General features: G+C 36.0%; 1 protein-coding gene across 1 annotated transcript; it reads left to right on the plus strand.

Moving 5' to 3' along the window:
* The first annotated feature begins 3,427 nt into the window (after nt 1–3,427).
* On the plus strand, nt 3,428–13,259 carry mllt11 (MLLT11 transcription factor 7 cofactor). The gene is made up of 2 exons (XM_039750502.1): nt 3,428–3,562; nt 9,001–13,259. The coding sequence occupies exon 2, from the start codon at nt 9,008–9,010 to the stop codon at nt 9,263–9,265; it is 258 nt and encodes an 85-aa protein (XP_039606436.1). The 5' UTR covers nt 3,428–3,562; nt 9,001–9,007; the 3' UTR covers nt 9,266–13,259.
* The last annotated feature ends 2,543 nt before the right edge of the window (nt 13,260–15,802 follow it).

Consider the following 15,802-nt stretch of genomic DNA (forward strand, 5'->3'; position numbering starts at 1 on the left):
TGGCTTTTACATTTAAAATTAACATGTATCTTTGCCTAAGAGAAAAAAGAAAACCACCCGGAGTACAAAAATGTTCCCTTTTGACATAAGAGTCTGATGATGTGATGTATTAGATGAGGTGATGTAATCCGAAAAAAAATATAAAAGTAGATGAATTGTTTAATTAATTGCTCACTCCATGGACTGGGACATTTCTGCATAACTCTGTGCAAATGAATAAATGTATTATCTTTATAGCAGTCTTAACCTTCTTTATATTATTGAAATTATAATAATACAGTATGATTGGCAGATTTTATATTAAGATATAACAGCTTTAAATCATAACTTATCCTTACAGTCTTGTTTGGTTGTTAGTGTTACTAAAGTACTTGCTGTAAAAGGCAGTAATAAAAATACAAAAAAATGTATTGAATCATTAGAAATATGTCTCTCTATTATAAAAGAAAATCTTGAGACGAGATGAGATTTTTTCAAATCCCGCCCTCCTCTCAACCATTTCCGTTTAACGCCCCATGCCCAAGGTCCTCTCACCTCTCATTCGTGTGAATGCTTTTGTATGACACAGTTCCTGCACTCTCTGCTCTTACACATTTTTACATTTTCCATACTTTAAGTTCCCAATAAAAGAAGACTTATTTTGTGCAAATCTTATTGAAGAATTTCATCCTGAAGGGTTATCAACAGAAGAAATGAGTACACAGACAATCCTAGCACCGAGAAACAAAGTCAAACGAATTAACGCAAAAATGGTCAATCGGTTACATGGCAAATTGGTTAAACGAGTATCAATAGACTATGCTGAAACAGTTGGTGGTGATGGTGCGGAAGATGAAAACATCAGCTTACAATATCCATTAACACCGTCTGGTCTTTCACCGGCAGAATTAGTGTTGAAAGAAGAATGCATTGTAACATTATTGTGTAATTTATGTTTGAGTGATGAGCTATGCAATAGGACAAGATTAGTTGTATTCAAAATTGGTCGAACAATTCTGACATGTAAAATTTTAACAGGCGACAAGAAAGGTAATGTAGTACATCTTCCGCGGATAACATTAGACACCAAAGGAGATCTTGATATGCCATTTGTATTAAAACATTTACAATTTCCCATTAGAATAGCATTTGCTATGACAATTAACAAATCACAGGGACAAACATTTGAAAAAGTCTGTGTATTTATTAGAGAGAAAGAAATGATATTCACTCACAGGAAGTTATACATTGCGTTGTCACGATGTAAGTCCAAACACGGAACCAAAATTCAAAGCGATATTGACGAAAAGTGAATTCCAAAAATTGTTTAAACTGAAGTTTTACAGTAAAAGTGTAAGTTTAAAAAGTATTTGTGTGTTAATTTCAAAGCCAAACAGAACAAAAACGCATAACTAATGAATACCTCTAACGCAACATGAAACTTTGAAATTTTCTTTCAATTTATTACTTTTTACTATTTTTTACTATGGTTAATTACTCATTGTAATGTAAGTGTATAATAGCTAGGTCTATGTAACAATTCCCATGAAAATAAGAATCTATTTAAATTGTACATCTGCTTTCTTATACATAAGTGGCAGAGCCACAAAGTGGCTAGCGCATATAGAGTCCGCCAGGGGGTTGGCAAGCGAAGCAAGCAGGGGGCAAAGCCCCCTAGTAAATATATAAAAGACTAGAGATAGCAATATAAGTCAGAGCAAAGGTTTAATAATTAGAATTAAATTTTACTACTTTTTTTGGGCTGAAGTTATGATTACAGCTGCGGTATTTAAGATAATTAAAGATCTGTACAAAGTGGCCAGGAGTAAAAAGCATACTCTGTAATTGATTAATGAACTAATTAAACACAGTATTATACTGCACATACATAGGTGCCCAAATGGGCCAGCTGGTCCCAGTTTCTGAAGCCCAAAAGTCAGTTGTACCCCTTCAAGAAAATTAAATCACCTGGATCTCAGAAGATGTATCCAGAAGTGGTGATAAGGATTCTGAGTCCCTTGAAGGGTCAGTTTTTGTGTAATATTGCCATTTCAGGGCCCTTGTGAACTCTGGGCACCCTGAATGTATTTTAATACTGTTATTTTTTTTCAAGTATTGTTTTTTACTGGATTTGGACTTATTAGTACAGTAGGTGATAAACTATACTGGCTGGTAGTGTTAGGATATTAAAAAGAGAGATAAAGTTGATGAATATAAAGTTATTGTTTGTAAGTCTGCAAATTCAGTCAGGTGCCCTCACTGACTTCCAAAGTGTTGAATGTTTAGAGCACAGGTGGTGAGAGTCAGCAAAATCCAGTGTTCAGTCAGTTTTAGCAAGGACAGTCTTAGTTCAAATGAACTAGTGACTGTGATTTTTTATTTCATAATTTGTGCTTTATTAGTGAATGCAGAGTATGTATATGTTGTTTTTTTCCCACTTGCCATCTCATCATTTAAACATGCTAATCCCAGGACAAGTTATTTTTGTTTAATTATGTACTATGTGCTATCTACTCATAATTAAGTTTTATATTGTTTTTGATATCCTATGGATACAAATAAACATTGGCATATGTTTGCACTTTTATTCTGTAGGCTGATCTTTGCAGGCGTCCAGGGTTGAGGATGTTGGGGCAGATGTCTTGTCAGCCCCAAGGGCCTGTGACCAACAGATCAAACCCTGACAATAAATTATATATTTTGATTATTAAGAAACTGTCTTAATCTTGCAAGGTGCTTTGATAGTGAAAGATCTTATGTAATTGGTAAGATCTTATATCAGAAGTAATATAAAACGTTCTGAAACTCAATAAAATAATAGCTTGATCATATTCTTTATTGTTTTTTTTAATAGTTATATAGTAGCTGGTTACCAGTTGGACATAGTTTTAACAGAGATCTCATGCAACTTTATTTTATAAATTAAAATAATATGAATAGTTAACTATATATATATAACTCTGAAAATGTTTAATATTATGAAATACATGAAGCTTGAATAGAATCATTAAAAATATATGGTATACAATAAAATAAAAAAATAACGTTTTTTCACTGAAATGCATAGAACTGTCAGGAAGTTGTAGCCACCTCCTTGTTAGTATATGATCATTAAGGTGGGCATTTCAAGAATTAGGTCATCAATTGAATTAAAATGTGAGTTTAGCTCGGTGAGTTTAGATGTACTTATACGGGCATTGAACTGTTTTAGACTGTGTGCAGGATATACTCGGAGGGTGTGATGATTTCGTACTACAGTAGCAGACCGGTATATTTTAATAATCATTGTTCATCCCTATAAACGGTAACGTCTTTCTGGGCAGTGACAAAAGCCCTACATGAGAGAGGAGGGCGGTTCTTCAGCGAAAGCGATTTGTATTTGGATTGGTTTGAGAAAGAAAGAGGTGGTCCAAGAAGAACAGCAATTGGGCGAAATCTGTGCTCTTCATGATAGGGCTGAGACACACTGCGGAGAGCAAGTGCGGGTTGAGCGCAGGGCATCAGCTGCATTCCCGTTATAACAGGAGGCGTTTGGAAACCCCAGCTTGTGCGAACAAGTGCCAACACCGAGGGCTCCACAACGGTGAGATATTGATATCCATACTATACGGCAACAGGAATGAAAAAATAATTTCATAAAAGCTTTTTAAGTGTTTGTGTTTCGTGAACAATGCTGGCATGATGTACAATTTGTACTTACGTTATTTATACACTCTCATTTATTATGAAATGTGTTTCTATCAAATTTGAATTGTGTAGTACTATGTTATATTTTGAGTTCTTTTGCAAAAGAGACGATTGATTTTGCGTCTGTTCGGATCACTCTAACTGAAGGGTGGGTCTAATGCGAAAAATCAATTGTCTTTCAGTGGGAGGGTGCGGAGAAGAGGATCAGAAGGGTACAGAAAACCACGTTTATTTAACACATAATATACAAGCGTACAATCTTAAAGTGTAAGGAACGGCGACATGCAAATTTTAAAAGACCTGTCTTGTTTTTCTCTCGTACTACGTGGAAAATATGTAATGTAAAGTGCGACACGTTTATTTTAAATTATTGTATAATATTTGTACATTAAACTGATATATCACGGCCGTTAGAAATACCTTTTACTGCCAATTAATAAATACTCGGTTCTTACATGTAATAGATAGCGGATGGGGCGCCGTAGCTGTTTATTTAAAGCTCATGCCGCACATTCTGAGAATGTTCCCGTCCTATTCCTTCCATCACTTGCCTTGTTTGTTCTTTGCAACTGCTGAATCTGATTCGTCTGCGACAGATTGAGATTCGCTTATGGCTGAAACTAAAAGCAGCACACTAGTAAAAAAAGCTCGTTACAGCAAGCTACTGAAGGATGCTGCTTTGTTGGGGTTGGGTGCGTGCTCTGTAACAATGATCGACTTCTTTGTGTTTAGTGTATGGTAGGTGGGGTGGGGTCTTCTTTTGTGCGTCCCCCATTTCCCCAGGGGCCACCATACAAGGATTGGGGCAAAAAAACAATATTTTGTTTCTGGCATTAGTGTTTAACTAGACCTTTGATTTAATAGCCCTGTCATTATTGTTATGTGAATTGCTTTCTTGCATCCTTTAAGGCACTATTCACGGAACCCATCTTTAACTGCCAGGACTGTATTGTGTATGCCTATATCCAGCCAAGCACCCATCCACCAAGTGTCCAAAGCATGGACTCTTTTAATATTTTTTTAAGGTGTTGTATATTCCGTCTTCTGATTGCTGTTAAAGGCTATATGACTGACTAGTGGAATACAAGAAAATAAATTTGCATTAACAATTCCATTCACAACCTCCAACTGCTGTTTTAATTCTGCTTACCATGTGCTCAGAAAGTTGTTTTCTGAACCTGCACTCTTAAAAATAAAGATGCCCAAGTGGTTCTTCAGAGCAATGCCATAGGCAAAACATTTTTTGTTCTAAAAAGACCTATTCACATGCAGGTTCCAGAAAGAACCTTTATTTATTTAGATCCATAGCAGCCTCCATAAAATAAATAACAAGGAATAGATGGCAATAGATTTGTGAAACACCAATGGATCCTGATTTTAAAAGGACTCTTGCTGCATATTTATAATAACACAGGCTAAATCCAGGTGCTCTTAATCTGCTAGTGCCCTGCTAGGTTGGCTACCTTAAAGGATTTTTTTCTACATATTAGAAGGTTTATGAATCACCATCTTTATACGCCAATAATACTTCTCAGAATAAAATGGTGCTTTGCCAAGCAATAGTTCCACGAGGAACCATACAACCCAGTAAAGAACAATAAAGTGCCATTATTTTTAAGCTTACTTCAAAACATGGTAGCAATGAGTTGTAGTCTATTCCAGCAGGTACAGAGCTGTTAAGGTTCCTGACCAATATTTTTTTTGATGTTGCAGATAAACAATCTTATCATTCATTCATTCATTACATTTCAGAACCCTCTGATTAAATCACTTTCTAGACAAGATGGAATGAAAGCAGGAAACAGCTCCATCATGGAAAACCAGTCTATTAGAGGGCAGACTCACCCATACAGGACCAATTTACAGTGGCTTGTTTGTACTACCTGCAGGGCATAGAAGAAATTGAATGAATATGTATATATATTTATATATAAAATCAAGTTACCTGATTAATGTGATTTGTGATTTAAGACAGTTCAGGACCACAATCAGTTTGCAATATAGGAACTGACCCTAAAGGGGGTGCCAGCCAAGCATATACCACTAATGCACACACCAATGTTTCTGGAATGTGGATGTGAAACGTGAAGTTTCTGGTGAAAGCTAACAAGAAAACATGCAAAGGCTGGAAGAATATACAAATTCCACATTGACAGCATCCAAAACTTTGGAAATATGAGGTAACATTTGCTAGCTGCTCTGGTATTATACCACCCAAAACAAAACAAACATGGGAAGAACATGTAAATTACAGAGCATTCCTAGGCCAGGACATGGGTGCTGTGAAACTGAAGCTTTCACTATTATGGGACCCTAAATCTTGCAAGTCAAATATACATCACTTTCAGATCAAATTTAAATAACCCTTATTAGAAACGGAAATTGGAGTCTTGGAGCTACACTACACACCTTTTAGAGCAAAATTAGAGCATTTTACATTATTGCGAATTAGTAACCATATTAAAAAAGAGTAAAATGTAATAATTTGAAAGTAAGTTATGTTTCATGTTGCGTTAGAGTTACTTGTTGCGTTATACGTTTTTGTTCTGTTTGGCTTTGAAATTAACACACAAATACTTTTTAAACTTACACTTTTACTGTGAAACTTCAGCAAAAACAATTTTTTGAATTTCATTTTCGTCAATATCACATTGAATTTTGATTCTGTGTTTGAACTTTCATTGTGACAACACAACGTATAACTGCATGTGATTGAATTTCGTTTCTTTCTCTCTATTAAATAAAACGACTTTTTCGAATGTTTGGCTCTGAGATTTGTTAATTGTCTTTACAAAAGCTATTCTAACTGGAAACTGTTAACGTTTTCATACATATGGCATATCAAGATCTCCTTTGTTGTCTGATGTTATCCTTTGAAGATGTACTACATTACCTTTCTTGGACACATCCTTCTTTCTACAGTAATTAGTGTGGTGGAAGACCTGACAGTGTTAACGGTTGAAGATATTCTTCAGGATATTGTAAGTTGATCTTCCACACAATCACCATCAACTGTTTCAGCATAGTCTGCCGTTGAACCAATAAACATTTTTGGCATTAATTTGTTTCTTGGTGCTAGGATTGACCGTGTACTCATTTTTTCTTTTGATAACCCTTCATGACGAAATTCTCCAATAAGATTTGGACATAATACATCTTCTTCAATTGGGAACTTAAAGTGAGGAAAATGTTAAAATTTGTAAGAGCTGAGAGAGCAGAAACTGTGTCTGTCAAAAACATTCACATGAATGAAACGTGAGATTACCATGTGCGAATATGGTTGAGAGGAGGGCGTGACTTGAAAAAATTTCATGGCCAAAGTCTCATCTTGCAGGAACTTGACAAAATCTAAAAAAAAGTCTTGTCTTTATATATTTTATATATTATATATATATATATATATATATATATATATATATATATATATATATATATATATATATATATATATATATATATATATATATATATATACATACACTGTATATGCATACATACACACAGATTTTGAGCTTTATATATTAGATACTAGCAAAATACCCGCGCTTCGCAGCGGCGAAGTACTGCCCTAAAAGTTTTATCAAGAAGAAAATTAAACCTTTTTAAACTGAGGGAAAATATACCAATAATTATTTGTTAAGGATCTCTTTGTATACCATATTTTGAGTTCGGCCCTCCGGTTGTAATATGACTAAGCTGTGTGCTGAGCTTACTCTTAAGCATGCAATGTACAGTTGGCCATGTGAAAAGCAATCTTGTCTCAAATCTCACAGCTTGGATTGCTGCTGTAATAATCGGTTTGAGTTTCATGGTTTGTTTCAATTACGACAGTATTTGTAGGACTTGTGTTGAAGTGACATTCAGCATCTGTCAAGCGTTGTAAGTATACACCAGTTTGTATGGAAAAGGTAGGTGCCATCTCCGGGCATGGAAACCACTCGGTAAGTGACAGTTGTTTGATCGATGGTGATCACCTCGATAGACATGTTAATGCGGGTATGGTTGGAATAATAAAGGAAACGGGTATCTGAACAATGTACAGTAAGTCTAAAATACCTACACAATAACTATAATCGTAATAAATGAACAATAAAACAGCGGAGAAGCCGTGGATTAAATAAAAAGGCTGTAGTTATCAGCAGGGAGATGTGAATCCCGTGGCGAAGCAAGGAAGGGAATGTAGAGACTGGAGTGACGGACGGCCTTATATAGGAAGGCAGCCAACAACGTGGGAGGCGTTGGGATGGGGGACCCAACGCCTCACATGGTGACCGAGCTGCAGGCTATGGACGTATATATGTACGTAAGTAGGATTCAGTTAGCATTGGGAACCCGCGTACCAAATTTCTTGAAGATGCGCCCATAAGTAACAAAGACTGTTGAAAAGTTCAATATGGCGGCCGACAGTGGCATCATACCACCGAAATAAGTACCAAATTTCAGCCTTCTACCTACATGGGAAGATGGAGAATTAGTGACGTTGGAAAATTCAATATGGCGGCTGACAGTGGCATCATACCACTGAAATAAGTACATACATCGGTTTTGGTTAGGGCAGGGAAGCCACCTACCATATTTCATGAAGATGGGGCCATAAATAAGAAAGTTCAACATGGCGAATGTTGTTGACCGTTATGACCATTACGCGTTGAATTTCGAAATGAAACCTGCTTAACTTTTGTAAGTAAGCTGTAAGGAATGAGCCTGCCAAATTTCAGCCTTCTATCTACACGGGAAGTTGGAGAATTAGTGACATTACAAACTTCAATACGGCGGGCGACAGTGGCATCATACCACTGAAATAAGTAAGTACATCGGTTTTGGTTAGGGCAGGGAAGCCACCTACCAAATTTCATGAAGATGGGGCCATAAATAAGAAAGTTCAACATGGCGAACGTTGTCAACCGTTATGACCGTTACGTGTAGAATTTCGAAATGAAACCTGCTTAACTTTTGTAAGTAAGCTGTAAAGAATAAGCCTGCCAAATTTCAGCCTTCTACCTACACAGGAAGTTGGAGAATTAGTGATGAGTGAGTCAGTCAGTCAGTGAGGGCTTTGCCTTTTATTAGTATAGACAGGCATAACTACAATGTATCTTTCTTTCAGAGTTTTGACAGGTTTTGATTTTTTGATTTTGATTTGATACCCTTTATTTATCCCTGAGGGGAAATTGCCTTTTGTGAGTATTCAGATTTTAATAGCTACTCCTACTATGGTCTAAATAATAATGACATCAATGTCTAGACATTGCTTCTTATGCATTTTATAATGCATTTTTCTCCTTTGTGCCATTTTTAAAGACTATACATTTTATTTTATCTTTCCTCCTATAGAGCAAAAATGCTGGACACACTGAGCAACCAATATGATTCATTTTTGTTCTGGAGGCAGCCTATTCCAGAGTTGGATCTTGCAGAGCTGGAGATCCTGGAACTTGGAGGTGGGATGCCGATGAAAACAGCTTCTAGCAACAAGAAAAAAGAGGCACATCATTTCAGAGACCAAGAGAATGAGGATTCCTTGGTGAAGTTTACTACTTTCAACTACTGGCGAGCTCCCATAGCCAGCCTAAGTTCATTAGACTTGGACTTGCTTTGAGAGTAACACTCATATCTAGAAAGATCTCATGATGTGGCCATCCTAAAGTAACTATTTTTAAATCGGGTTTTGAATTTTTGAAGGTAATGTTCTAGATTAGAAGTGATCTTGCCTGCTGCACATCACATACAATTTTAAGCTGGAATACAGCAGAAAAAGACATTTTACAATGTACCATTTAAATGAACTAGATTTTAAAAAATGTATTTATCTTAATTTATGAACATTTTCTCTTGTTGTGTAATGGGTTGTCCTTTTAAAGGTAAAGTTGAAAGTTTTAAAGTGTTGAACTGATGGTTTTAGTAGTTTAGCCTTGAACAATGAAGTGGTTAATGATGCCTTAATGGCACAATTTTAAACAGCAATGTGTTCAGCTATTTGGTTCCATTCTGCTTCTCCCGGGTGAGCTTAAAATTACAAAAAAAAAACTCCCAAAAAAAAACATACAACAGATTTTAACATCTTTTGAGAATTTCACAGGCATTCTCAGACAAATCAAGAGATGTAACTCATCCTCAGTCTGCCCTGGGATGTTCTTTCTGTTGTCTGCAGATAATACAATTACAGAGAAGGCACTTTATGAGGTGACATGATGTATCTTTACTATAAGTGCTGAATGCCTAACATTATACTCTTTATTGTGTTTTTCTTGTCTGTGGTGCACAACTTTGCTTGACCAGAGCACATAACTATTCCTCAGTTTTTCACAGCCCTATGAGATGTTATGTATAAGTAGTAAATCTCAGTTCTATGCCCAGGCATTTCAGAATCTTTTTTCACAGATGTCATGTTACTGGTATGCCTATGATGGGGATAAAAACTGAAGCCCCCTAACTAAAAATATAAGGCTAGTTCAGCACCATTGGAACATCAGCTTTACAAGACTGGCTGCTAAAGTGAATCATAACAGACTGTAAAGATTAAACTTAAAAATTTTCATATGGGTAGTAAATTGGTTCCAATAACATCACGTTATATTTAAGCATACATGACAGATCAAATAAATGTAAATTACATCTGAAGTAGTCTTAGAGCAGAACCAAATACAGTTAGCATCCCTTGAAATATCCAAAATGAGGAGGAATCTTTGCTAAGCTTGTCCTGTTCTGAAGTCTAGGAAAGGTTAAAAGCAAACATTTCAGTTTAAAACACAGCCCTTCTGTCTGAGCTGCAGGTGGTATTCTGAGTTATGAAATATTTGTTATTTATGAACTGCTAAACCTACTACAATATGCTTCATTATAAACAAAACAAAAACAAAAACTGGTTGTTCTGTGAAAATCTAGAAGGTCGGATATCCTGGTGAAAAAGTTAGCTTTCCAGACAGGCCTCTCCTTTGATTCTAGATGTTTAATCATGTTAGGAAAGATTACCTCATTGTTTACGATCCACTTGTGGAGCCAGTTATAAGCAAACAGTGTGACTGAAATTATTTTGTGCTTATTGCTGTAACACATAATAATTATGCAAAATAAACCCAAGGACTACTTTGGGTTTTTGTTTGTACTGTTGTAACGGTCCTCCAGACAGGGTTTAATCCTTTGCAGATGTGGTTAAAATGAGTAATACATTTTGTAGCTCATAGGGTCAGGTTCCAATATCCCTCCACTCAATTCTCTTCATTTAGTTAATGATATATTGGCATCCATTATTTTGTTATGCATACTAGACAGGGGAGAGTTACAGAACTGTGTCTTTTACAGTTCCATGCATTTGTCTCATAGAGACTATGGACACTTGAGGGTCATGCTGAAGCTTCTTCTGAATGGTATGACAATTTTGATTACTGTTCACAACATGATCCATTTGAAGGGAGGAAAATGGCTGTACTTTAACAGACAAAATGCCTTTTTTCAATTTCTGACTCTAATTAATATATTAAGAGCATTTTGCTAGATGCAACTTGTGGTCTTTTGAAGAGATATGTATAAAATATATCTGATATAAAAGCTTTTTGACCCACCTACTGTAGGCACCAGGATCACTAAGGTCCTGAAGCCTATCCTAGCAGTAATAAGCAAAATAGAAAAAAAATATCCTAAATGGATGCCAGTTCTCAGGAGGGTCTACACATGTTGGACAAAATAGGCAAATTATTTGGACAGCATAAGAAGAATGGAATACATTTGAACACAAGCAGAAAACATTAAAGTTCCACACAAAATTCTTTGCAAGTGTTTAACGGAGGTCAAAGTGCTGTACTAATATGTTCTCGTGGAACCCACTGATACTTTTTTGAAGCAGAAAGCTAAAATGTAGAAAGCCTAAATTAGAAATTGAGGCTCCAGGCCATATTTATGTGACTTGCAAAGTTGTATAGTTATAGGATGATGTAATATTTGAAGTGTTGTCCCATCATATAAAGACAGTATTCAAGACACTTAATTTTGTTTTTATGTTCTCAGTAGACTCAAAAAGAAATGTTTTGTAATACACAGACTACAATTCTGGGTAGCTTGTATAATTACCACTGGACATATTCCTCTGCTAAAGCAAACTGTGATCAGTAGAATAGGGAGAAGATAAAGAATACATATATTTGAAAGCACTGATTTGAATGCTTGTCCACAAATATAATAATTTTGCGCCCTTTATAGATCAGGAGATGAATAAAATATAATGCCCTCCAGCCATCCATTTGTTGAGCCTGGTTTTGCCATTTACATGCTGTGTGGTCCTGGATTCTGTTCCAGTGCCACTTAGCCCAACATGGCAAGCAGTGCATCTCAGGACATGAGCACTAGTTTGTCCAGTTGTACACTCTCTCAAGGCTATCTCAGAGCTTACAGTTTACTTAATAAGCAAATCTTTGTGATATTGCATCAATCATGAAGTACCTCTAGAAAACCTAGAGTCATTGGTAGAATGTACAGACTCCACACAAACAGTGACAAAGCCAAAGAACTATGAGGCAGAAGTGCTAAACACTACTCTTCTCTGCTGTCTATCAGAATTAGTATTTTTTTTCTCCAATTGTAGCCTCCATTCTGATATACTCTGTCAAAAGAGAATATTTGATTGGTTTTGAAAAATGTGTGAAAATTATGTATAAAAATGATTTTGGGTCAGTAGGAAGAACAATGGGAGAAATTCAGTAGGTAAACAATTCAGCTGTACCTGACCACCTAACCATAAATGACCACACTTTGTTGACAGATGGCAGTCCATCAATAAATCTGTGACATGCCTTAGGTTGAGTGGACAGCTTATTGATTATGAAATAAACTTTGCCGTTCTATGAACACCTGCACATTGGATTAAGCAAACACAAAAATAGCACACTTGTGGATTTGCTCATTTTATTTATTGCACTTCAGGCTGTGCATTTGTAAGGGACTCTAAGCTAAGGATGTATTTTTTTTATTTTTTTGCTTTGTCAGAATAATTATGCATTATAGTATTTTCAAAGCACTTCTTTTGGTTTGAGTAAACAGTGTAGTGGGGTGGAAATGTTCTCCAATAAATAATGCGTGTAGAATAAAATATGACATATTGCATCTGAGAGATGATCTCTGCAGATCACTTTGCTCATGAGTCATGAAACACTGTCATTATTATTATTATTATTTTTTACTTTCGGGTAATATTTTGAGCCAGCTAACTGATAACATAACTTACTGCCATGGCTTTTTTCCGTCAGACTTTTTTTTTTCTAATTATGAGTCAAAAACTGGGTCATTTTGCCTGTTTCAAATCTATCACTGTATTAGGTCTCATTACTGACTGTTTGTGCACAGCTCTGACACTGCAGTGCTTTGCTACAAGTTTTCTTCTGGATTCGTGTTTACTAAAAGTGTACCTCATGTGCTTTACTATATATAAAATGTCTCTACTGCTGATAGCCATTAACTGTGTAATTAATGTGAATACAGGTTTGTCCCAAATCAACATTCTGGATAACCTGTGAGAGTACTAAACATGTTAAATCCAATTTGTATTGCATGGATCAAAAGCCTTAAAACTGTTAAATAAATGAAACAATGCTTCAAAGCCTGTCTTTTCTAGTGGTGACTTCTTCCTACTTACCAATATGTTTTTCCATACTGGTGTGATTAAATGACAGTAAGTAACACAGGTTTTTGCAAAATGGTTTGCAACTTGAGCAGAAAGAGAAAATGTTATCATGTTCCCTCAGAAATATGCCTACACAACAATACAGCTCTAAGTATTATCAGATGAGCTTGAAAGTCCTAAATTAGACTCACCATCTAGGAAAGTTCAAGTGAATAAAGTGTGATTCATTTACTGTATTAACAGATCTGAACTTATAGAAGACTCTGTGTCTGATAGACATGCCCAAGGCTTTGTTCTAGCCCAGTGTTTCTTAAACTTTTTGGGGACTGTGGAGCCCTAAAGACACAAAAAAATATCAGTGGAATGATGAAATAATAAAAATGGTTTCAGGCAGGAATGAAATGTAAAAGAAGAGGATGTGCTGGCATTGCATGGCACAAATCCAGGGCTGTGGAGACAGTACACAAAACCTTCGACTCCAACTCCGACTCTGCCTCCTCATATATTTACTGCATATGCCATATACAGTATTTACTCATGTTGATTATAATCACACAACATACAACATTCAAGACATTTTATCACTTTGGACCTTCTATTTTATTACAACTCTCACATTTTATTTTATGCATTTGCTGAAGTTATGAGTTAAACTTTTTCAAAAGTTGGAGTATGAAGGGGGAAAAAATTCATGGAATCAGTCAGAAGCATGGGCGTAGGGTATAAATACTGACTATGCCAATAGGTATCATATGCCTACATTCTTGCCAATTGGTCTGCCTAGTGAAATTTGCTACATTCCAAGTTGTAACATTTCACCTTCTCATTTCAATTTGCTACAAGTGTATTTCAACAAAAAAAATTGACATTTTCAGCTGTCCAGGCTATACAGTTTATCTTAAACATTTGACAAAGGTGAAAGGTCAGCATTATGTCACATAGTAATTTATTCAATATTTAAAGATGTAATTGCTTCTTAGCTCTTTCTTAGTTAGCCGTGTTAAATTTAAGATACTATCTCATTTGGACTTTCAAGCAAACAAAAACAGTAAAATATTTTGATTAATTTGACTAACTGAACTAAGTATAGTTTATACTTACGTCAATGTGACTAAAATTAGAAAAAACATGAACTCCTCAGGTGTTGCTTAGCAACAATAAATACTGTTTTTCCAAACTTTATCTGTCATTATTTTTTAACCTCTAATCATAAATGGCAGTGGTAAAACTGTGGTATAATTGCAATAATAAACTTGATGGAGTGATATTCTTTAAGATATTGGCAAGGGTATGCTTCAGTTGCAGGTGTATCTTATGATGCAGCACTCGGCCTCTCATATTATTGCTTAATAAATCAACAAAGAGGGTTGTTTTTGCTATGCCGTAACCTAATCAGAATGTTTGCATGACTCACGCCTTCTCTTTTTAAATATCAGTCAGGCACTTGGCTGATGTAGTAAATGATTGACAAGTAACCCCTGTTAGTGATTTACTGAATGAGAAAGTGACTGACAGCAAAATTAAAATATGCGATTGGCTGAAGTTGAAAATGATTGACAGATAGCTACACCCATCCTTGATACATCAATATCTACTTGGAAAATTTAGGTGTTTTCTGAATTGTCAGAGATGTAATTCATTTTTTTATCTTTTATTGAATTTATTAAAAACATATAACATTCCTGCAGTGGGCTGGTGCCCTGCCCAGGGATTTGTTCCTGCCTTGCGCCCTGTGTTGGCTGGGATTGGCTCCAGCAGACCCCTGTGACCCTGTGTTAGGATATAGCAGGTTGGATTGTGACTGACTGACTGACATATAACATTCCACACAAGCAAGTCAAAACTTAACAAAACTAAATTCAAATCAACCCCACACATGAGAAAGAGAGGAAGGACAACAGCCAGAGTAAAATTATTGAGAGTAGTAAAGAGAGAAAGGAGTCTTTTCCCCCAATATAAATGCTTATTCTAAAATATTATTGATTAGGTCCTGCCAGGTTTTAAAAAAGTTTTGAACAAATCCTCTAAGTTAGAATTAGATTTTTTCCAATTTCAAATAAGATGTAACATCAGTTACCCACAGACTTAAAAGAAGTGGGTTAGGATTCTTCCAGTTGAGCAAGAAAGGTCTACGTGCCAATAGTGTAGTAAAGGCAATTGCATTTTGTTTGTCCTTCTCCACTTTAAGCCCATCTGGGAGTACACCAAACACAGCTGTTAATGGGTTAGGAGGGATTGTGACACCAAGAATGTCTGAAAGGCATTTAAAAAATTTTGTCCAGAATGATGTTAATTTGGTACACACCCAAAACATGTGGCCTAGTGAAGCTGGAGCTTGATTGCAACATTCGTAGGTTGGATCTTGCCCTGGAACCATTTTGGACAATTTTAAATGAGATAGGGGGCCTCGCCACCTGCTCGCTTCGCTCGCCAACCCCCCTGCCTGTGCTATGCGCCAGCAACTTCATGTCTGTGTAACTCGTGTATGTGGATTTCACTTTTACCAATCAACAAAACTTTTAA

Source organism: Polypterus senegalus, chromosome 1, assembly GCF_016835505.1.
Source record: "Polypterus senegalus isolate Bchr_013 chromosome 1, ASM1683550v1, whole genome shotgun sequence".
In the NCBI taxonomy this organism is placed as follows: domain Eukaryota; kingdom Metazoa; phylum Chordata; class Cladistia; order Polypteriformes; family Polypteridae; genus Polypterus; species Polypterus senegalus.